Genomic DNA, 23992 nt, shown 5'->3' with positions numbered 1-23992 from the left:
ACGTTGGACAGAGATATGCTTGCTATTGCTGTAAATTGGTACCATGTCGGTTGGTTTTGTTTGGTAAGGTTAGACTTTCCTAATAAGTTTGCTTGATTTACGGGATTAGATATTAGTGATTTGATTTTCAGATTTTAAATTTTAAATTTTGAAGTTAATCATTATTCTAAATTTAAATTTTGAAATAAATCATTATTGTGTTTGATTTAAAATTTTCAATTTCGAAGTCAATTATTATGTTAAATTTAAATTTGAAAGTTTGCCATTAATGTGTTTGATTTTAAATTTCGAATCTGTAAATTGAATTTAAATTTGAAAAGTTAGTCTTTCCTAATAAGTTTGCTTGATTTACGGGATTGGATATTAGTATACTTTGTTTATTGGGTTTTAACTAATAATTTGATTGACTCGGTTGTTAGATTTGTGACGATGCGTCGGACAAACAACATTGGGAAAATATACAGCCTTGAGCCTTGGTAAGTTAACACATTAGTTAAGGTTATGATGTTTTTTCATGGCACCGACACATTATTGAGTAGTAGCGCATTAGGTTAGTGATATTAACATTTGTGCCTTGATAAATTTTGTATATTGATTGATGTTTGAAATTGATTGTGAGGTCTTTGATTGTGCATTGTATTGTTGATTGATGTATGAGATTTTGTTGATTGGCATAAGGTATTAGATAAGATGTGTTTGAAGTTGTGAAGATGAATAAGTGAGACATGTGTAGCAGATATTAGTGAGTGCACAACACATTAGTTAGGGTTTTGAATTATTGCTACAGGTTAGTGATGTTAGAGATTGTGTTATGAGAAATGTGTAGATTGAATTATGTCTGTGTTTGATTGTGACACCTTTGATTGTGCATGAAATTGCTGGTTATATGAGATTTTGTTGATTGTAGACAAATAAGTTTGAACATAACTTATTAGATTTGAAAGTTTGCCATTAATGTATTTGATTTTAAATTTCGAATCTGTAAATTGGTACCATGTCGGTTGGTTTTGCTTGGTAAGGTTAGACTTTCCTAATAAGTTTGCTTGATTTACGGGATTAGATATTAGTGATTTGATTTTCAGATTTTAAATTTTAAATTTTGAAGTTAATCATTATTCTAAATTTAAATTTTGAAATAAACCATTATTGTGTTTGATTTTAAATTTTCAATTTCGAAGTCAATTATTATGTTAAATTTAAATTTGAAAGTTTGCCATTAATGTGTTTGATTTTAAATTTCGAATCTGTAAATTGAATTTAAATTTGAAAAGTTAGTCTTTCCTAATAAGTTTGCTTGATTTACGGGATTGGATATTAGTATACTTTGTTTATTGGGTTTTAACTAATAATTTGATTGACTCGGTTGTTAGATTTGTGACGATGCGTCGGACAAACAACATTGGGAAAATATACAGCCTTGAGCCTTGGTAAGTTAACACATTAGTTAAGGTTATGATGTTTTTTCATGGCACCGACACATTATTGAGTAGTAGCGCATTAGGTTAGTGATATTAAAATTTGTGCCTTGAGAAATTTTGTATATTGATTTATGTTTGAAATTGATTGTGAGGTCTTTGATTGTGCATTGTATTGCTGATTGATGTATGAGATTTTGTTGATTGGCATAAGGTATTAGATAAGATGTGTTTGAAGTTGTGAAGATGAATAAGTGAGACATGTGTAGCAGATATTAGTGAGTGCACAACACATTAGTTAGGGTTTTGAATTATTGCTACAGGTTAGTGATGTTAGAGATTGTGTTATGAGAAATGTGTAGATTGAATTATGTCTGTGTTTGATTGTGACACCTTTGATTGTGCATGAAATTGCTGGTTATATGAGATTTTGTTGATTGTAGACAAATAAGTTTGAACAGAACTTATTAGATTTGAAAGTTTGCCATTAATGTGTTTGATTTTAAATTTCGAATCTGTAAATTGAATTTAAATTTGAAAGGTTAGACTTTTCTAATAAGTTTGCTTGATTTACGGGATTGGATATTAGTGATTTGATTTTCAGATTTTAAATTTTGAAGTCAATCATTATTTTAAATTTAAATTTTGAAGTAATGGCAATCTGAGTCTGATTTTTTTCGTGATTAATATCCGCTTGAGTAACCCAATCTGAGTCTGACTTTTTTCGTTAACGATTCTGGTAAACTTTCCCGATTTGGGTTTTCTGCAAGGCTAATCATCTAAATTAATTTGTTATTTTTATGGTTTACCATTGCATAAGTTAGTATAATTTGTTGACAAAGTTTTATTTTGTGGGATAGTAGTCATAAATTGAGTAATATTCAAGGTTTATGTGTTTTTATTTTGATTCATTAAATAAGATGTGTTTGAGTAATATTCAAGGTTTATGTATATATGAGATTTTGTTGATTGGCATAAGGTGTTAGATAAGATGTGTTTGAAGTTGTGAAGATGAATAAGTGAGACATGTGTAGCAGATATTAGTGAGTGCACAACACATTAGTTAGGGTTTTGAATTATTGCTACAGGTTAGTGATGTTAGAGATTGTGTTTTGAGAAATGTGTAGATTGAATTATGTTTGTGTTTGATTGTGACACCTTTGATTGTGCATGAAATTGCTGGTTATATGAGATTTTGTTGATTGTAGACAAATAAGTTTGAACAATTAGATTCACATTTAAGTATAAAAATGAGAGGTTGTTATAATCTGAATTATATTCTGAACGAAAAACTGAAAGGAAAAGGAAAAAAGAATAATTAACACAGAGAAAAGAGGATAGAGAGAGAGTTGCCACATTTTTAAAACCAAAAATATAAGGTAACCATGCTTCTAAAATCTACTATACTTTTTAATAATATTTTGTGGAAAATGGACTATATTGGGTAGGTAGTCAAACATGGTTTTTAGGGTCAAAACGGCTGTGTTGGGTTGACTCGGGACACTTTTATGAAAAACTTAATGTTTCTGACCTTAATAAACCATTTTTGTAGACCAATGTATATCTCTATTTGAGGAATTCTCCAAAGATCCAGAGCCGATTGTTTTATAGAGCTGTGAAGTTGCTTTAAACATACTGGATTTTGAACGATCCGACAAACCATTCAAGGTACTTGGCAGATTAAGTCTCTTATCTGGGTGGTTGTTACAGGTTTAGGATGTTAAATGATTTTGGATGTACTCTGCGATGTCGATGATGCAGAGATGTTGGTGAAGCTCAGGTTAACAACTTCATGTGTATATTTTAATGAATAAAGTTTTTGTTGTTTATATTTTCTAATTTAAACTTTTAATTAACTTCTAAATTTAATTAAATGAGTTTGTTTTGCAGGTTAGAACAACTTCATGTGTATATTTTATTATAAAAAATAATTTTTTTTTGTTTCATGGGTCGTTCAGAGAGGCAAGTTTCTGCCTCCGGTTCTTGCCCGAAGTTTCTGACCTTACTCGCAACCCATTGACTACAACTTTCAATTCAAAACAATTATAAAAAAATTACGTTTGAAAACATGTATTTTTATTTTATTTAATGACATAACTCGATTAATATAAAATAAATTTTTCTACCCGCGAAGTTCGCGCGTGATAACCTAGTTAATACATATTAATACAATACAAAATTTATTAGTAAAAAAACAAAGATTTTCAAATTTCAAAAAATATCATAGTTTGATTTGCCAAAAAAAAAAAACTTAAAAATTATAGAGATTAGCATAAATGATGAAAACTATCATTATACCGGATCAAAAAACACCAAAAAAACGATAACATTAAACTTACCTCTTGTGTTCGAAGAAGATTCAGACTCCTGCAATTGCATAAAAATTAGGGTTTATCATGAAAAAACAAAAAATAAAATAAAAAAAATCAGTAAGAGCATCACTCTTTCAAAGATATCAAGAATAGATCCATTAATAAGATTATATTCGAAAAATTTAAATCATCATCAGCAACACAAAAATACACAAAAATGATTAAAAAAAGTGCGATTAAGCATTTAAAATACATAACAATCTAATCTAGTTTACATACCTGCAGAATAAGTGGAATGATCTACAAAAAAAGAAGAAGAACAAATTCTGAGAAAATTGAAAATTAATGTGATTGTCGAAAATTATGGAAACTAACACAAAATTTGGAAGCAATTAAAACTTTAATATAAGTTATCTTGATAAATTTGAAAATACGTTAAATTTAGACAACTTTGATAAGTATCCATAATTGATATAAATTTCAAAAATTCAAATTTTGAAATAATCAGTCAAAACAATTTACCTAAATAGTTAAATATTATTGGCAAATTGGAAAATAATAATCCCACCATTGTGAAATTGGCCAATAATAATCCTAAGTCAGGAATTAGCCAATAATAATCCCACCTCGTCCATTTTTGGAAAATAATACTCCAAATGCTGACGTGGCACTTTTGTCGTTTAGTGACTGTGGATTATTATTTTCCAAAAATGGACGAGATAGGATTATTATTGGCTAATTACTGACTTGGGATTATTATTGGCCAATTTCATAATGGTGGGATTATTATTTTCCAATTTGCCAATATTATTCAAACTTAAATTCAAAACCAATGAGGTTAATATATTCATAATATAATCAATATCTAAATGACTGTGAAAAAAAATCAATCACAAAAAATACAGAAAAATGATTAAAAAAGAGTGTCATTAAGCATTTAAAATACATAACAATCTAATCTAGTTTACATACCTGCAGAATAAGTGGAATGATCTACAAAAAAAGAAGAAGAACAAATTCTGAGAAACTTGAAAATTAATGTGATTGTCGAAAATTATGGAAACTCACACAAAATTTGGAAGCAATTAAAACTTTAATATAAGTTATCTTGATAAATTTGAAAATACGTTACAATTTAGTCAACTTTGATAAGTATCCATAATTGATATAAATTTCAAATATTCAAATTTTGAAATAATCAGTTAAAACAATTTACCTAAATAGTTAAATATTATTCAAACTTAAATTCAAAACCAATAAGGTTAATATATTCATAATATAATCAATATCTAAATGACTGTGAAAAAAAAAATCAATCACAAAAAATACAGAAAAATGATTAAAAAGTGCGATTAAGCATTTAAAATACATAACAGTCTAATCTAGTTTACATACCTGCAGAATAAGTGGAATGATCTACAAAAAAAAGAAGAAGAACAAATTATGAGAAACTTGAAAATTAATGTGATTGTCGAAAATTATGGAAACTAACACAAAATTTGGAAGCAATTAAAACTTTAATATAAGTTATCTTGATAAATTTGGAAATACATTACAATTTAGACAACTTTGATAAGTATCCATAATTGATATAAATTTCAAAAATTCAAATTTTGAAATAATCAGTCAAAACAATTTACGTAAAGAACGATAAAGAAGACTCAAAATAACACCAAATCTATGGAAAACGAACCTGCTTGCAATCGATTGGAAGAATGATCAGCTCTCTAAAGGACCTGTTGTCAACAAAGACATCACAATTTTAAGGATTTAAATAGAGAATGATGGATGAAACATTGTTTAAGCTTAAACAATAATCTGTACTATAACCTTTCTGGTATGCCAAATCATCACTCCCAATTGTTGAACTGTAATAGTGTCAGCAAACAACGTCACCTCTGACAATTGCTTAAAATCTACTTAAATACGTAAATTTAACCGGAAAACCTAAAGATGAACATATGATAGAGAACATCAAACAGGAAGCGACATTATCAAACAAGAATCGATATTTGAAGAATTGTTATCTATTTGTTGATTCGTTTGGAGAAGACAGTGATGGATCCCATCTTTCAAAAAGCACCAAATCTTGAAAAATATCACAGAAGCACTCAAGAAATGAATATAGGTATTGATGAATGCATAAGTTAGAAATCACTGAAACCCTAATAAGAGGCGGCAGCTAGGTCTTCCAGACACCAACAACGCCGCAAAAAGAAAATTAAAAACATGGATACATACCTTATACGCCGCATAATAAGGACTGGTTGCTTCCACTTGCGATTGAAGATGAAGAAATCTAGGGTTTAGGAGATTGCCAATAACATATTAAATATCGATAGATGATATCTAGGGTTTAAGGAAGAAATAGATTGTGTTTAACAATGACAAAGAAAAATCAAAGAGGGAAAAGAAAAATAACATACCTATGTTTTTCGAAGATCAATCGATGAAGAAGGAAGAACCGGATACAGGAGATGGGTATTAGGGTTTTGGAATGAAGTGAAGCGTATTAAAGAAGCTAAGGAGGATGGTTTTGGCGGAAAAAGCAAAAAAAAAGTGGTCTAAGCAAATGCCACGTGGCAAGTAATGGCTTAAGCTAATGCCATGTGGCTTAAGCTTGTTTTGCTTTATTAGAAGTAGTAGATTTATATTTTAAATCTCTTTATCACACACAAACACACACACACTCTCTCTCTCTCATGCGTGCGTACACACACTTTAAAATATCAAAATGTTTTTTTTTTAAATCCACATACCCCTCTCCCATGAAGATCTAGGGGCAAAACGAGCCTTGAATTATTCATTTGAAACTACAACTTAGACTACCATCAATGCGGAGCCTCATTGACGCCTCGACGCTACACCTGCCCTATAAACCCAATGAAAAAAGGTTGACAAACGCCCCCTCTCTCTCTTTTTCTCACTCGATTCTTGTTTCATTACCTTCTCACAAACCTTCATGGGTGAAGCCCTCGCGAATTCTTCTTCGTGTAGAGGGTCTTGTATTTTTATCATATTTAATTATTTTTAATCATTTTCACTTTAATTATAAAATTTTGCTTTGTTTTGTGAAAAATCTAAATTGAATTTTACAACTCCTTTAACTTTAGTCAAAACACCACTTTATAATGAAAATTATTTATTCGTAAAAAACAGTAAATAACATTTAACTATCACTTAAATTTTAGCGTGTACAACACGGTTAAAATGACAAATGTGTCGACATAAAGCGAAACAAGGTGTACAATTTACATAGCATTAATTGTATGTATAGCTATTTTCAAAAAAAAAAAAAAAATGTATGTATAGTGTCGTTTTTCTCATAAGTCAAGGTCAATGCCATTACCCTAAGTTGAGACATAGAAGAAAGTAGAGGTAAGTTGCATCTTTTTTTTCTTCGGATACAATTTTTGGTTTTAGCTTAAGAATGTCAAAGATAAATAGTTTTGAATACAAAGGTTAGGTTAAGAAGATGAACAAGTAATAAAAGACTTTTGAATTCAAACTTTGAGTTCTAATTCAAATAAAACAATTAAAGTTGATGAGTTTTTTAGTTTTTTATCAAGGTGTTCAAATATATTTTTGGTTTTACTTGAAAAAAATCCAAATTGAGTTAAATGAAATGGAATTTTAATTTATCCTTTTTATTTCTTATTTAATTGGATAAATAGTTGAATTTTATTTAGTTTTTGGTTTGAATCCAGAATTAAAGGTTTTATGTAGGATTGTTAATGAGTTAAACTGCTTGTGAGTTACTTGATATCAGTTTGTTATAAGTATACCATATGATTCTTGCTTTTATTTAAAAGTGGATGGTTCAAATGAGATTTTTTTTTATAAGAATAAAAAAGAACAAACTTCAACCAATAAGAATTTTTCATTTTATTTCATTTAATTTTTTATTTAATGTTGGTAAACTTAGATAGATCACTAAATGGTAGTCTTCCTTTTTTAATAGCTAACTACATTAAATTTGTAACTTATTTACAAAAAAATATATTTTTTCAAAGAAGAAAAAAATAAATTAAAGTGTATAATAAATTACGAGGTGTGTACGATGAATTACGAGCTGTGTATGATAAATTTCAATATGTGTATGATAAATTTTGATGCGTGTATGCAAAAAAAAATAGTATGGATGATGATAGTGTTGGTGACTAATTTACTTAGTCAAAGATAATCATAAATGAGATGATAGAAAAACTATTTAATATTTTACAATTGTACCCTTTATTTTTTTTTTCAATTTAATTTTCTTCTCAAATAAACATACCTCTTATTTAAAACCGGTTATGTATTAAAAATGATAGGTTAAAATTTTACATCCCCCTTTTTTTTTAGTCTTTGTTTCATGTTGGTCAACTTAAGAATTCCTTGATGTGTTAATAGAATATCAACATTCAATGACGTGGAAAAATATGTTTCAATGGTTAATGACATGGTCAAATTTTGTTACTTGTAAAACCTCGTATGTCCATCATGTAAGGCTGGACGGTATGGTACCGTCGCAGCTCCGTCCTCACTCGGCGACGGCCGGCACACCACGCCGCCCTCCGGCCGTCCCGTCCTCAACGTCCGAATGTTGCCGTTTGCGACGGACCAAAAATGTGGGCCCCCATCTCAAAAGTAGCCGTTATTTGAAAAAAATAAATTCCCATTTTAAGTGGAATGAGTGTGGATGACCGCCATTGATGCTAAGCTTGTGAGGATGAAGAAATGGAGGAGAAGAGAAAAATCTGGAACCCTATATCTCATCACCAGCTTATATAGTGAGTAACTTTAGAAATTATAGTTAGGTCCAAGAGAATTGCAAGAGAAGATCAAGGACCCTGAAACATTTCATATATAACCCTCAAGATATATCATGTGACAAAACTGGAACAAAGGATGTTAGTGTATGTTTTTTTTAGTGTATATTTTTTTAGTATATGTTTTTTTTTTTAAAGTTTATATAATGTTTTTAAATATTAATGAAAATATTTTGTATATTTATTTGTTAAATGTTAAAAAAAGTAGAAGATTAAAAAAAAACATAAAAATGGTGGGGAGGACTATGACTAGGACCATCCTCCCATACCCTCTAGTTTTGGGGGATGGACCATCCTTGGGAGGACTATGACGTGGCGCCTACGTGGCGGATCATCCTCCAAGGGAGGACCATCACCATACCCTCTAGCCTAATAGGCGCCATTTTCACTTATTAAATACCTCCTTTTTTTATAAATGGTTATAATCTGAATTTCAGATGCAATTTGTTTTAGATTTATATCGAGAATGAAGGTAAACAGACAATAAAGTGCGTCGCTACCTCTTTTTAAATCGTAAAACTAAGTCTTTTAAAAACTATGTCAATAAATCTCGAGGTCATAACATTACTATGCATGACCCTTTGAACTCGCCTAAGTAGGTCCATAGCCTCTTGCGTAAGGTAATTAGGGAGATCAAAAGCAAAAGGGATAAACATGTGCTGGTTGTCGAGACACGTTTTCTCATGTTTGGTCACTTTGCCCAAAGCAGACTTTAAATCAGACTGACCCACCGTAAAAGTACTACCCCCTAAGCCCACAAGCGGGGAAACCCTTATTAGATCCATACATGCATGTTTTCCTCTTATCCATCCAAAGACCAAAATGTCGGCTGGTCTAAGGGTAGATCTCCCTTCCAGTGGGTCAGTTAAGAAATTCACAGGTTACTTTTTCTTAGCAGAAATACCAGCGTGCCTGAATATGTCAAAAAGAACATCCCTAACAAATTCATGTTGGTACTTGAACCCCAGAAGCTCTCTACAATGAACTGCATGCTCCCAAAAGAAATCCAAACACGACTTATGACAATTAAGAGCATTCACAATCATATCTCTTACTCCATCTCTATAATTACATTAAAAAACATTACCTTTATTCTATCATTTTCAATTAAATAATATTTTTTTATACTTTTATTATTACCATTTCTCTCTCATTCACTCACAACCACTTTCAAAAAATATTAAAAAAATATTGAGGTGAACAATATCTCCTCCAAATTTACCAATGAACAGTAACTTTTTCTCTTTTTTCTCTCTTATTCGCTCACAACAATTTACAGCGAATCTCACAAATATAGAGGTTACATTCACACGAAAATAGAGAATCTATTGTGAATGCTCTAATATTGCCCAATTTATTAACGAGAAGGTTAAAGATTGGAGATTAATGCCACTCATCATGTAGTTACTTTAACCAATCACACATAGTAATGGATTTCTTATCTCATCCATAATCAGCGTACTTAGAAATTAGAATACGAAAAGTAGATGCTCATAGGTCATAAGTTTTGAAGCAATAATTAAAAATTGTTAGTGATTACTATATCTATAATATCAAACCTAAAAAGGTTATAACTTTTAAAGGTGATAAGGTAACTCATGACCTCATGCTTAATCCGTAGACACCAACGTTGAAGAATTTACTAATGGGCACCACCAAAAATTCAACATCCACTTTCAAAGTCCATATTATTGCTTGCTTTACACTCCATTTACATGAGTACTATTTATTTTCTACACAAGCTCTCAACAAGATTATATCCAATCCAAAATCAAAGACTCATAAGGATTTTTTTTTTATGTTAACATGTGTCATAAAATGTGGGTGGGGGTTTGATCCAAATAACAAAGTTATTGGAGTAACATCAAAGATTCGAGCCCTGTCAAAGAAAGATCGATGTAAAATTTTGTTGTTTAAAAAAATAGAGGTCGTAGAACACAACGTCATGAAAAAATAATACATGCATCCTAACTCGAAAAGTTTAAACGTGATACCTATTAACAAATTATTTAAATAAATAAATTAAATTAAATTAGAAAAAAAGGATGAAGGTGATTGGTTGAAAAGTTGGGCCCCACACAACCTTTTCCTCTTTCACGTCGTGGCCTGCATTTCCCTCCTTTCACCTCCTTTAACGTTGTGGGTGGGGGGGGGGGGGACGACTTGACGTCTCCTTCACAAATAGGTGGCAAGGGTGTCCCGTAATAGTTGGCCTTAAACACAAATATTTTTTCGTAGTATGATATGATACGTGTCAACGTCAAATTGGTATATTCTTTACTACATTTTTATATAAAATTATCTTTTCACGTCAACTATTTATATACTTAATTCCTACCACTCCATTAGTGAAAAGATTTTTAAACAATATAATATATGTTATCTTGACTCATTGAACATGAATACATGGCCAATAAAGTCATTTCTTCTAGATCTTATAGCACCAATACCTCAACTATAGTCTACTTTAAACTTAATAACGAAAAATTAAGTAACAAATTGGTTTTAAAGTCAAATAAATAAATAACGTTTTTTTTTTATATAAATCTTTAGAGCTTCAATGAAGACAGTGAACTCACATAAAACTTACTCAAAAGTTATAACATGAAAAAATATGGTATCATTCTAGAAGTCCAAGTTATGCAACACTTTTCTTCTTACCCATTTTTAGGTTAAGATGATTTTATTATAATCTATGTGTTGGTTTATGGATTTGTCAACAAGCATACAAGTAACCTTCCTTTTCACAACAATATTTCTCCAAAAAAGGTAACCAAACATTATTTTAAAATTCAAGTAAGAAGTGTCATAAACCAAATATCAACAAGTTAAAAATTAAATAAAATAAATAATAAAAAAACGTTACAAATAGTGAGACATATTAGGGTACACGGGGTACCCCCGATTTCATATCGGGGACCCCTTTTCCCGCTCGGCAAAAGCACCGCCAACTCCTGCGGTGAGGTAGAGAGAGGCAACAAACCGGTGGGGAGCTGCCGAAGAGAGGGGGAGGAGAGGGGACCAATCAAAAGTTTCCTTTTTTTTAAAAAAAAAAAAAAAAAAAAAAAAAAAACAATTCACCTAAGAGGGGAGTGCCGCCATCAATTTAGGGTGTTAGGGGAGTTTAAGAGGGGAGTTGACGTGGCACACGAGGATTGGTTGGGCGTAAGAGAGGGGACTCACCTCTTAGGTGAGCACCCCTTACACCCTTAGGATATATAGTTACTGCTCAACAAATAGAACATACACAAAATCTCAAATCCATTAAAAAAACATAAACTCATATATCATGTCATTTTAAGATCAATTGATGATTAGTTGATGATTGGAATCAATAGTTGATTACAAATAAGTTTAAACATTTATTTAACACGCGTCGATGTACTTTGAATAAAGATTAATGTGTGTACTTTGTGGGGAAAATAGGGTTAGACCAACGAGTCATTTTGGGTGTGCTTTAAATAAAGATTAATGTGTACTTTATTTTAAAATACGTACTTTAAAACTTGTTACGTTTTGATAATAAATATTTTAAGCCTAACTTTAGTAATAACTTAACCGTGTACGTTATAGCCCATTATTAGAGTACTTTAAGTGTAACCAGTTGCCTCTCGACAACGCTCAAAGATATCAAAATTCACGGTAACGAGTCCACCACTTTGTTTTAAAACACCACATATAAACTATGTCTATCATAACCTCAACAAAAACAAGAAATTATACAATGTCACTAAAACTCGCCTCTTGTTTTCGACATATGCTCCAACCACCTTATAACCTGTTTCAAGACCGAGCCAGCTTCTTAGAACAGGCCTTCACACGCACCCACATCGCCCGCTTGCGACTCCAAAACATCTTTCCCGTTAGCGCTTGAATCAACAACCCTTTTAACACCTGTAAAAACCGCTTTCTGATAGTAATCATCCTCCATGGTCTTCAAAACGTCAAACACGGTCTTGAAATCCAAACCACCAGCGACCACCAAATGCCCCATGATCTCACCAAAGTTGTTCGGTGCTTTTGGTAGATCGATTGCGATATCGTCCAGTAACGAACCGTATGAAGTGCACCCGGTTATCAAGTCAGTTCGGGTCAAAACCTTCTTGGCTAGAAGATACTCGAAAAGCTTCGCTAGCGGTTCGACACACGGTGGGCTTTTCTCCAAAGCCAGAAAAACCGCTTCTTTGATGAACTGCGAGTGATATTCCGGTGCTTTCAGTTCCTCCAAGCATTGTAACGCTTCATCTAGTATACGAACACTGAAATATTCCTCGAGTAAGGAAACCGTTTTCCGCTTAAGTTCGTCAGGATTCTTCGCCTTCGTAGGCACAGCAGCCGCAGCGGCAACAGGCGTTTGAACGGGTCTAGTCGGAGCCGTCACCGGAGAGATGGGGACAGAAGCGGCACCACCGGGTCCACCACTGCCTTGCAATAAAGCGCTAGGCTTGCCGCTAATGAAACCGCCACCGCCACCGACACCAACACTACCTTGAGGAAGAAACTTCTGGCTTGGTGACGGTGTCTTGTTAAGCAACGGTGGTTGAACACCCCGAGGCATCGAGCGGGACCTCGGAACCTCCCAGTTATCGTTTTCTAATCCAGGTGTACCCGGCATCATGCGGGCCCCAGGCATCCCGGGCATCATGCCACCTGTACCGGGTCGGTTGAAATTAGGGCTTATATTAGCTTGTGCTGCTCTGCTGTTTCTTATGCTAGCGGTAGACCCTGCACGGAGTCCCATGTTCTTCTCAGCTTCGTTATGAATCTCCGTAATCGTCTTCGCTTTCACCTATTTAGCAAAAAAAAATGTATCCCGCATTAAAACCGCTTAAACACGAAAAAGGACTTAAATAAAAGATTAAAATGCCATTTTCGTTCCTAAGGTTTAGCCAGTTTTGCGACTTTCGTCCGAAGGTTTGTTTTTTCTCATCTGGATCCAAAAGGTTTGAAATCTTGTCATTTTCATCTGGCTCGGTAACTCCGTCCATTGTTCTCCGTTAAGTCAAGGGTATTTCCATCTTTTTTGTTTACTTAAAGAGCAATTCAGTCTTTTTCACTTTATGTAAAAGACCGAATACCCGTGAAAGAGACCAAAAGGACGGAAATACCCCTGACTTAATAAAGAAAAACGAATGGAGTTAACCAGCCGGATGAAAATGGCAAGATTTGGACGAAAAACAAACCTTTGGACGAAACTTGCAAAACTGGCTAAACCACAGGGGTGAAAATGGCATTTTGCTCTAAATAAAATAAAATAATATAATTAAAATGAAAAACAAAATCTACCTGTTCCATCCTTGGAATCCATTTATTCGATCTAAGATCGATAACATCACGAACCATAAACCGCATACGCGGAGCTAGCTGTTGGTTCGTTGCTAATTCCTTAAGTCTTTGAAAATAAAGATCATTAATTCTCTTCGATTTTGGACTTTCGTCAAGTTGTTTTCCGATCGTGATGAAAAATTGGCAGATCGCCTCAACATTTTCCTCTTCGGGGCAACCTTTATTGTCGGGTCCTAATAGTTCCTGTCAAAAGTCAAAATCACCACTTAATCATTAAAAAAAAAAAAAAAACAATAAATTATCTCAATAAACATGAATATCATTATTTAATATCTAAACAACCATATATCAAACCTGAACGATGTGATGAACGATTTTTTCTGGGACCATTTTCTGCTTCAAAAGCTCACCGATTAAACGGATATTTCCAAGAGTACGTAGCTTAATTAATCTTTCTTTATCTCTACGTTCAGATTCTTGTTCAGGGGCGGTCATCTGCCTTATTTCAGCCCTTAAGTTATCGGCACCTTCAAACGCCTCTTGACAGTTATTTAACAATACACGCTTAAAAGTAATATCCTTTCCGTCAGGTTCATCGGATGGGAACGGAGGAAGCTTCGTATTGAGATCCGAACATAGTTGAGCATACATCGGGCAAAACGTTGGCTCGAGAACCGCTTTGTCAAATATCAACGAGATAACACCCTGAATTAAAAAAAAAAAATAGCGATATTATTGATTTATTTTTGTTCCTTTCGTAATAATATATGATATATGTGACTAAAGTAGATACAAACCTTAAGAATATCAGCTGTCGTGATCCCTGAGTCAATGAGTTGACCCTTGAGAAGGTCAAACTTTTCCGGAGTCAACTTGTTCAGGATACTGAAAATCAAAAAGACTCATCCATAACTTTGCAACGAGATTACAAGTAATTAAGAACATAACTATTTTACGAATTTACCCTTTTACTGTCTTCAAGACACGATCTTTGTCGGAAAGAGTGCCTCTTCGAACAGACCATGGCACCTCAGCTTTGACAAGTGCAGGAGTGGGTCCCCCAATCTGTCAAAAATATTTAATAAAAAACACATTATCAACAAAGCTTTGATGTAAATTATTTATAAAAAAACTTTTTAGCATCGTTGGTGTCTATCAATCACAAACAGGGGTGTACACAGTTCAGCTCGGTTTTCAAAAACCGTTCGGTTTAGGTGTTTCCGGTTTTAGCACTGGTTCTGTTTGGTTTTTGGAACAAACTTACTTAAGATTTAAAAAATAGAAAGTAAAAACTAAAATTAAATACTATTTCTTAGGTGTTTCTCCAAAGTTTGTATTAAGACATTTTCCTTTATAGTACGTAGAAAATCATTTAATTTTTTATGTTATACTTTGTTATTTCTTGTAGGCAATGGATAAATTATTTCAAAGATAAACAAACATGTTAATATTCTTATTATTATAATACTTAACATTTAAGAATAAAAATTAATAATACCTAAATCAATAAATAAAGAAAAAAATTTAAAAATCATAAGTTAATTACTGTTTTCGTGTGGTTTGTCAAAAATCACTATTTCAGTCCATTAGTTTAAAAATTGCGATTTCAGTCCCTGTGGTTTCACTTTCGTAACCATTTCAGTCCACCTCGTAACCATTTCAGTCCCTGTACTTGCAGAATAAATGGATTGAAATGGTTACGAAAGTGAAACCACAGGGACTGAAATGGTTACGAAAGTGAAACAATAGGGACTGAAATCGCAATTTTTAAAGTAATGGACTGAAATAGTGATTTTTGACAAACCACAGGGACGAAAACAGTAATTAACTCAAAATCATATTTTAGGTTATTCGGTTAGTCTTTTTCGGTTTTCGTAAATTGCAAAACAGAAATCGAACCATAAATTTCGGTTCGGTTTTTTGTGTGGTTCCGTTTTTTTGTTCGGTTTCGGTTTGGTTTTCTGCTCACCCCTCATAAATCCATGTGCTGTAGTTAGGAAACAGTTTGTAAAATACAAAAAAAACTATTGAAGAACTTACCCCTTGGTTAGGGGAGGCTTGTGTTCTACCAAATTGTGAATTTGGTTGGTTGTCGAAACGGCCGAAATCGCGGTTTTCTCGACCAGAATCCCAAGACCGCTCATCCACCGACGGCGGAGCTCTTCCCCGCCAGTCTCGATTATCAGGCTCAGAGTAGCGTACTTGAGGCTGATTTGGCACCTGCAACTAAGTATACCATCATATATGAGAATAACGTATGAAAAAAAAATGTGAATCTAAGACAAAAATCGGGTACTTACGTTTCCTTCAGATTTGGTCCAGCTTTGGGACTCCCCGAAAAATTCAGTTTCAACTTCTTGTTTGACTTTTAGTATCACCTCAGGAATATCTACAACCTACCACATAAAAAGCATAAATTTAATGCGTATCAAAGATCACAAGAAAAAATATTTAAAAAGTTTCTAGCAAAAACATACAAATAAAATCTGCTTGAAAACCTTACTATTAATTATTAAAAGTGGAAGCATTTGACAAGAGTTCAATATGATTGAAAAATGTGCTAAGAAACTGCTTTTGTATCAAATGAATGAGAAACCGACGTTTTTTATTATTTGTTTTTGAGATACAATAAACAGCGTCAAATAACTAAGTTAAAACAATGTTTACACGGTTAGATGAAATAAGAAAGCTCAAATGCATAGGTTAGAGCATTACCTCCCTAAGTTGTAACAGTTGGTCTCGGGTGTAATGAATACGCTCACCAAACTCCCTGGAATCATTGCTCTAGAAAAAAAAAATTGAAAATGAAGATAAATGCATAAATTAATAATGACGCAATTAAGAGAAAAAAATAAAGTAAAAATATTTAGCAACAACAAACGTACTGTTAAAAAAATAACCATAATGACAAACTCTTAACAAAATATGCGTTCTTTTAACATTAACTTGCTAACTTACACTATATATGACTGGTATGTATAAAAAATATGCGAAACTCGGTACTAACAGAAGAACATGCTTACTATTTAATTATCCTGGAAGCTTGCATGCCGGATTACTACACTATGCACATACTTAAACAGAAAAAAACTGAGTCCTTTCAAAAAAAAAAAAAACATCTACATTCACCACCTCCATAACACGAAAAATACGCTAAATATCTCAAATTATGCTTTTTTACAAAAAAAAAAAAAAAAAAAAAAAAAAAAAAAACTCTACACCCATGATAGTAGCACATCAATAAAAATTACGGTACATAAGCATTACGTGCGGGTTATCCCATAGTATAAACAAAATGATTTGTAGCATATGTATATAAAGCTTACTAATTCTAAAGTAGCATACATAAACAAAATCAAAATCGTATAACATAATAACACCATCGAAATCAACCATGTAAGGATTACATTTAAAAACATCAAAAACTTTTTTATGAATTAAACAATAAACGAAATCAATATCGAAAAACAATATTACACCATCAAAATCAACCATGAAAGCAATACATTTAAACAACACCATAATAAACTTTTTGTAACTTAAACAATAAACAAAATAAGTATCGAAAAACAATATTACACCATTGAAATCAACCATAAAAGCAATATACTTAAACAACACCATAAACTTTTTGTAACTTAAACATTGCCATTAACAATTCCCAAATCCCCCTAACACCCAATGCAGTTCACTAACAGTCCACAAATATGAACACATAAAAACTTAAATCAGATCCCTTTTGCCACAAACACCACCACACAAACCAACAAAACAAATTCTTGAACCAACATAGCAACACAACATCTAAAGAAAACAAAACTTAAAAAAAAAAAAAAAAAAAAAAAAAAAAAAAAAAACTAATAATAGATTACAACAACACAGATAAAATTTTAATTCAACCAAACACAAACAGAAATAAACTTTACAAGAAACACAAAACACAGATCCAATTAGGGTTAACACTAAACACAGATTAACAACCTTAAAGGCGGCTAAAGAAGAACCACCACCGGAACCACTGTTGGGACGAAGATCAGATGAACCAAAAGCCAACGAATCAAAACGAGGGCCAGAAGTTCTTCCTCGGTTTCCGCCACCAGGTCTCAAACTCAACACTGTCTGATCAGCCTGCATACCTCAAATCTTTACACTTTTTTAACAAATCCAACAACACCCAGATGGTCGAATCGGTGAATCAAGAACGAAGATGAACCAGTAGAATCAAGATTCAAAAGAATCTTGAAAGATAGGGTTTTTGGGTAGGGATAGAATGGGGAAAGGGGATATTAAGAAGAGCTTTCTCTCTCTAGTAGGGTGAAGAGAGAGAGAGAGAGTTGGTGATGGGAGCTGCGCGTTTCGTGTTTATAGTTCTTTTATAGTTGAAAGTTTGAGTCGGTTTTTGAAGGTTTTTGGTTTCTGAGGGTTCTAAGTGTACTTGTTGTGTTCTAACAGTTTTAACTCTTTTTGTGTGAAGTACAAGGTTGTCCTTGTAGTTTTTAGAAATGGTAAAAGTGACCCTTGAGATGTGTGCTCCTTGTTCCTATTAGGGTTTTTGGTTTTTGTTACCTTGTTGATGAAGAGCCAAGGGAATATATGTATAAATGTTTTTATTGCAAGGGTAATCCGGTAATTTACTTTTTTATTGTATTTTTGTTTTTATTTATAAGGTAACAATGTATTACAAATGGTATTAGAGCGGGCTTATTCTCACTCAGCTAAGTCGTAGTAATTGGGCTTCGAGCTCTTTAGGCACTCTTTGGCGTGAACAACTCTTCCTAATGGCTTCTTATAGCCAAACCCACTCCTTTCTCCGTTTTCAGTTTCTTCTTTCTCGTAGCCTTCTATTGTGGCATTCATAAAGTCTTATACGTATTCCTTCTTGCAGATAAGGAGCATTTGAGCGGTAGGGAATGATATGTGCAATGGCCCCTGGTCGCCTGTGTGCCATGGACACCCACAATGGCAACATGCAACTTCAAATGTTGATGCTTCCTTTAGTATTCCCCTTTCATTCAAATTAGTAACATTAAAATATTGGATAATTATTTTATCATACTCAAGCTTGGTTTTAAAAAACAAGAAGCATACTGAAGTGGCGAGGTTTAAAACTGAGATACAAAGCGGAAAAGTAATGTATGTACGCAAAGCGCAAAGTGATTATATATTATTTTTTACACATCTCATAAGTTTTTAACATCACTTATCCAAAATTTAGCTATATTTATATATGTCTTAACATATCAATTACCTACAAGTACAACCTAAAAAGCATGTTGAACAACATCCTCCTACGTAAAAAAGGCCATGTACATGAAACGCGCGCCTCATGCCAAAAAAAAAAATTGGGCCTTACATATGCCCCGTGTAAAACACTCGCGTTATGTCACTTGAAGCATGACCTTTGCGTTTGAGGTCGCCTCACTCCTAGGCGCTCCGCATGCGTTTTTTTTAAACCAAGTGTTCAAGTAGTTTTTTTCCCTTATGTTAATTCTAGTTGCAAGTCTTTAAAAGGGCCTTGAATGTTTAATAATTGTTAGAAAATGAATTGTAAATTAAGTCCAAATCACTCCTAATTATCTATTAATTTGTATCCTGGTTTGGTACATAAATCACTTTTAGTTATCTATTAATTTGTATCCCGGTCTGGTACATAAGAGTTGTATTCACATTATACATCTACATTGATGTTGGAATGCATTTTATTCTTGTAGTTATGATATTTATGACACCAAATTGTGTATTCCTTTTATTATTGTGTATCGTATTAACTTCCATTAATACTAACATAAATTCATGTGATATGAAACTTTACATTCATGTGACATCTTGAAACATACATCATTGGTGGTACTAGTATGATATAAATACATTCTTATTTTTGAAGTCGAAGAGTAAAAGAACATATTAGGATGAAGGCCAAAGAGTAAAATAAGACGTATTACTATATTACTATGAAGGCCAAAAGTATAAATCAGGAGATGCTAGTCTTGATGGTGTGAAAGTACCCAAAACTGATTTCAGTGCGCGTAAATTAATTGTTCATCCGAAGCACAAAAAGCAAATGAAAACGCATCAAATTGAAAGCTTCAACTTTCTTCTTAGCAACTTGGCTACACAATACACATAAACCAGGTGGTTGCATTAAAGATGCATGTATTATGCCTTTCATTGGTCTATATGTTGGTTTATTAAAGATACAAATATTATGTCTTTCACGGGTAAGTATGTCGGGTTATTATACATATTGGCATTATATCTTTGACGAGTAATTATGTCGGGTTATTAAACGACACATGTATACATCTTTATGGGTAAATATATCGGGGTTTCAAAGATATATGTATTATGTCTTTCGTGGTAAGTATACCGAGTTTTCAAGGATTTATTTATTGACAAGTATGACTGGTTTTCAAGGATACGCTAATCTTATCTTTTCAAAAGACGAGTAAGTTGGATTATTATTGTTTGAGATTGCGAGTAGGGATGGCAATGGGTCGGGTTCGGGTCGGGTATTGGTAATCCCATACCCATACCCGGTTGTAAAATCGTGTCCCATACCCGACCCAATACCCGTCGGGTATTTATCGGGTAATTACCCGTCGGGTACCGGGTATACCCGTGGGTATCGGGTATACCCATTAATTTGTTAAAAGATATACATTGGGATTTCCAAATACATCGTTTACTATTATAATTATTATATAATTTTATTTATCCAATAACTATTATAAATTAAAAATATACATTACATACCTATAAGTTTTATCATAAATTAATAATAACTTTATAGTATTTATACACTTATATGTATACACTTCACAACATACAAAATATATATACTATTATCAAATACATATGCTAAAAGAAATTTTATTTTTTCACGTTATGAACATAATAAAATAAATCACTAATAGATAAGGGTTAATGGAAAATAAAAATATAAACTAAAAACTTCGGGTATATGATCGGGTATATAGTTCGGGTAAACGGGTATGAGGTTTCGGGTAATCGGGTCGGGTATCACCTAATCCCATACCCGACCCATACCCGCGAAAATTTTTAAAACTAATCCCATACCCGACCCAATACCCGTCGGGTATCGGGTATACCCGTCCCATTTGTGTCGGGTTTCGGATATACCCGTCGGGCTCGGGTATTTTTGCCACCCCTAATTGCGAGTAAAAGGTACCATAAAATAATATCACATAACACGATCGATGAAAAGGAGGGATGAGACTTGATCATAATGTGCTTTAAAAAAATAATTTGGATAATTTAGCATGCAATATGTCACATAACACGTAAGTTTCAAGTAGTTCACATAAGCGTAACAAGGATTCACATCGTATAATCACAAATAATGACAAAAGATTGTAAATTTAGCGTGTTCACAACGGATTATTATTGTTCGAGCTTGCGAGTAAAGTGCGATTTGTGCTTAATAGGTAGAATACTCTCACCGAGGAACGGTTAACGGTATTCACCATTCCAGTTACTACATGTCCCTATTCAATCGAAAATTCGAGACTTTGTCGAGATTGAAAATCGAGGAGTGAGACTAGTTATCAAGATGCGGGTTCACCCCTAATTTGATAGCATCGTACCCTACGTGTGGTTAGTACTTACCGACAAGATAATGAAATACATTATGATTCGTTGGTAGGTGTCCACTATAATGTGAAAAGGAAATTCTCCATCAAGGCATATATATCACTCCTAACTTGATGGTAACGAAATTGACACTTTTAAAGAAACCACATGAACGAAATCATAGATTACTCTTATTTAATTAAAAACATATCATTAATGTTTTTTTTATGTTTACTCTTATTATCCCCACTTATAATTTATTAACTTTCAAATGTGTATATTTTTTACTATTCAATATTATACACAATCTAATGCATATTTATATAGTATTAAAGAGAAAGGTCGGTGATGAGACCTTTCTCTTTTTACCACTCAATTATTGACTTTTTCATTTTAATAGTTTGTTAAAACGTCACTTTCAATATAGCATTTTTTATTATTAAAATGATATCATTCTAACACCAAAACCCTAATATCACAGCAGTTGTTTTTTTTATTCTTTTAAAATTTTTCCACTTTACATCCTTAATTTTTTGACATGAAACACTATTAACCCTTATTTTTAATTAAGTTGCAAACTACTGGGTCTTGGCTCAGTGGCCACCGACTCCCTGCATAAGCCGGCCCAACTATGTGGAGGTCGGGGGTTAGATTCTTCGTTCCCCTCGGCGCAGAGAATTCACCGCCAGGCAGCATTGTCGGGTTGCTAGCTTGGGAAGGGGGATCCCTTCCGCGGTAGAGGGTACCGTGCATCTACCTTTTTTTAAGTAAGTTGCACATTCACTTTTAACTTTCAGTAATTGACAACTTTGCCCTTCTTAACCTTTTCTGCTTAATACTTTCACACCTCATTTGGTTTAAATGACTTTTACGACTTTACACCGCAACGTGGACAAATTATTATACTTTTTTTATCTATGTTCTACTTATTTTGTGTACGTTCGTAAACTGTATTTGAAAGCAAGTTGGGTCAAATATACTACGTTTTCATTCGATGGCGATGTAATTTTTTTAAGTAATGAGTCTGGTCAAATATACAGTATAAATACGAGTTACTTTAACTTTTCAACGCCGCCGCAACGCGCGACGGGTCAAAATTCTAGTGTTGCAATGATTTATGCAACTTTCATTATTATTAAATATTTTATTCACACTATATAATTTATTCAAAATAGTTTTCGTCACATTTTGTATTGTTTTTCTCTTTATTAAACTTTCGTATAGGTTATTTACTTTAAACTCCTATACGTTATCTTTTATAAATGTATCATAACGCATTTTTCATTTTTAACTCCAATTCTTTTTCACTTTCAACTTTGATCTTATATACTTTCATATTTACAAATTTTTCGTTTTACATTTCCGTCTAAAATTTGCGAGTTAAAATGTTACAACGTGTGTGTGTTTGGAAAAATTTATTTTTTTCTCAAACGTTCTTGTCGCAATGCGCAAGTACTAGACCGACTTAGTTATTTTTTATATGTTTTACGTTTCGGTCTAATTTTCGCTCGTTAACACACCGCAAACAGGCGTGCGTGGTTTAACGTTTTTACGTCTACTTTTCGTTCGGTTAATGATCCCGTTGCAACGCGCGGGGTCCTAAACACTAGTTGAATTAAAAAACATATCATTAATGTTTCATGTTTACTCTTATTTAATTAAAAACATATCATTAATGGTTTTTCATTAATTATTATATTATATTATATTATATTATATTATATCATACAATAAATCATGAATAGTAAAATATGTAACAAACTTAAAAAAGTTAATACATGTCATCAACACGTTTATATCTTTGAAGAACTATTGTCACCTCCTTGATAGGGGTGCTCTAGCTGAGTTGAACCGGCTTTAGATTAGGCTTAAACTTGAAACTAAACAAGTCGTTTCGACTTGACTAATTTACTTTTAACGATATATATCTGAGCTCAAACTCAACTCATTAAAAGCTTAAACCAACTTGTTTATTATTATTTTTTGAAATTTGAAACTTTAATAACATATAATATTTTTACATGCATGTAGAATTTATAAATAGATTTCATACAAGCCAAACGAGTTAGGCAACATACTTAAATTGATGTAAAACTTGGATTAAAAAAAAATCTAAGACCGGATTACCATGTGGGTTATAACTTATAAAAATTAAAATTAAACTTTATTTAAACGAGTCAAAGAAGCTTGTTTACATGTTTTTTTAGAATGGCGACTATTTCATATATTAAAAATAGAACAAGGAGCCAGCGGAATACTGGGAGTCCCAAAGAAACAAACCATTAAACAATAAAATCACGAACATTAAAGTCCCTCCATCTCTCCCGAACTACATCTTTGAATGACGCTCTATGTTTAAGCCATAAAAATGATTCCTCATTTATCCCGTCTACCACTTTTAAAATCGAAAACAGAGTCTCGTTAAAGATACAATCGTTTCGTGTCTTCCATATCTTCCAAATAGCCGCGTAAAGGATAGTTTCAACCACTTTTTTCCACATTGTAGAACCTTTAGGCTCATCCACCTTTCTAACTACATCACATAACGACCTCGCTTCGAGTACAACCAGGAGTTTTA

At 32.7% G+C, this 23992-nt stretch overlaps 1 protein-coding gene and 1 long non-coding RNA gene across 3 annotated transcripts; both read right to left on the bottom strand.

Annotated features, from left to right (window-relative positions):
- Positions 1-5087: 5087 nt before the first annotated feature.
- On the bottom strand, positions 5088-5636 carry LOC110883524. Its single transcript, XR_002560501.2, has 3 exons — positions 5558-5636; positions 5421-5463; positions 5088-5143 (listed from the first exon to the last, which is right to left on the bottom strand). It is a non-coding gene; the product is annotated as an uncharacterized LOC110883524 (long non-coding RNA).
- A 6491-nt stretch (positions 5637-12127) lies between these two features.
- LOC110886582 (eukaryotic translation initiation factor) lies at positions 12128-18168 on the bottom strand. Of its 2 annotated transcripts, none has more exons than XM_022134396.2 (9): positions 17806-18168; positions 16540-16608; positions 16125-16220; positions 15865-16050; positions 14789-14889; positions 14622-14709; positions 14179-14529; positions 13825-14067; positions 12128-13327 (listed from the first exon to the last, which is right to left on the bottom strand). In XM_022134396.2, exons 1-9 carry the CDS (start codon positions 17956-17958, stop codon positions 12341-12343), a joined length of 2274 nt encoding a protein of 757 aa, XP_021990088.1. In that variant the 5' UTR covers positions 17959-18168; the 3' UTR covers positions 12128-12340. The 2 variants fall into 2 exon arrangements, with proteins under 2 accessions (XP_021990088.1, XP_021990089.1); XM_022134397.2 differs by having other exon boundaries at positions 15865-16044.
- Between the last annotated feature and the right edge of the window lie 5824 nt (positions 18169-23992).

This window comes from Helianthus annuus, chromosome 10 (assembly GCF_002127325.2).
Source record: "Helianthus annuus cultivar XRQ/B chromosome 10, HanXRQr2.0-SUNRISE, whole genome shotgun sequence".
NCBI classification, from domain to species: domain Eukaryota; kingdom Viridiplantae; phylum Streptophyta; class Magnoliopsida; order Asterales; family Asteraceae; genus Helianthus; species Helianthus annuus.
The sequence above is the reverse complement of the archived record's forward strand: the minus strand, read 5'-3'. Positions and strand labels throughout refer to the sequence as shown.

Excerpts from the sequence above, each read along its gene's own strand:
- LOC110886582 (XM_022134396.2), bottom strand. The coding sequence starts at position 17,958 with ATGCAGGCTGATCAGACAGTGTTGAGTTTGAGACCTGGTGGCGGAAAC. Across the intron at positions 14,890-15,864 it reads AAGCCTCCCCTAACCAAGGG|ATTGGGGGACCCACTCCTGC; the intron begins GTAAGTTCTTCA and ends TATTTTTGACAG. Across the intron at positions 14,068-14,178 it reads TCGTTCATCACATCGTTCAG|GAACTATTAGGACCCGACAA; the intron begins GTTTGATATATG and ends GACTTTTGACAG.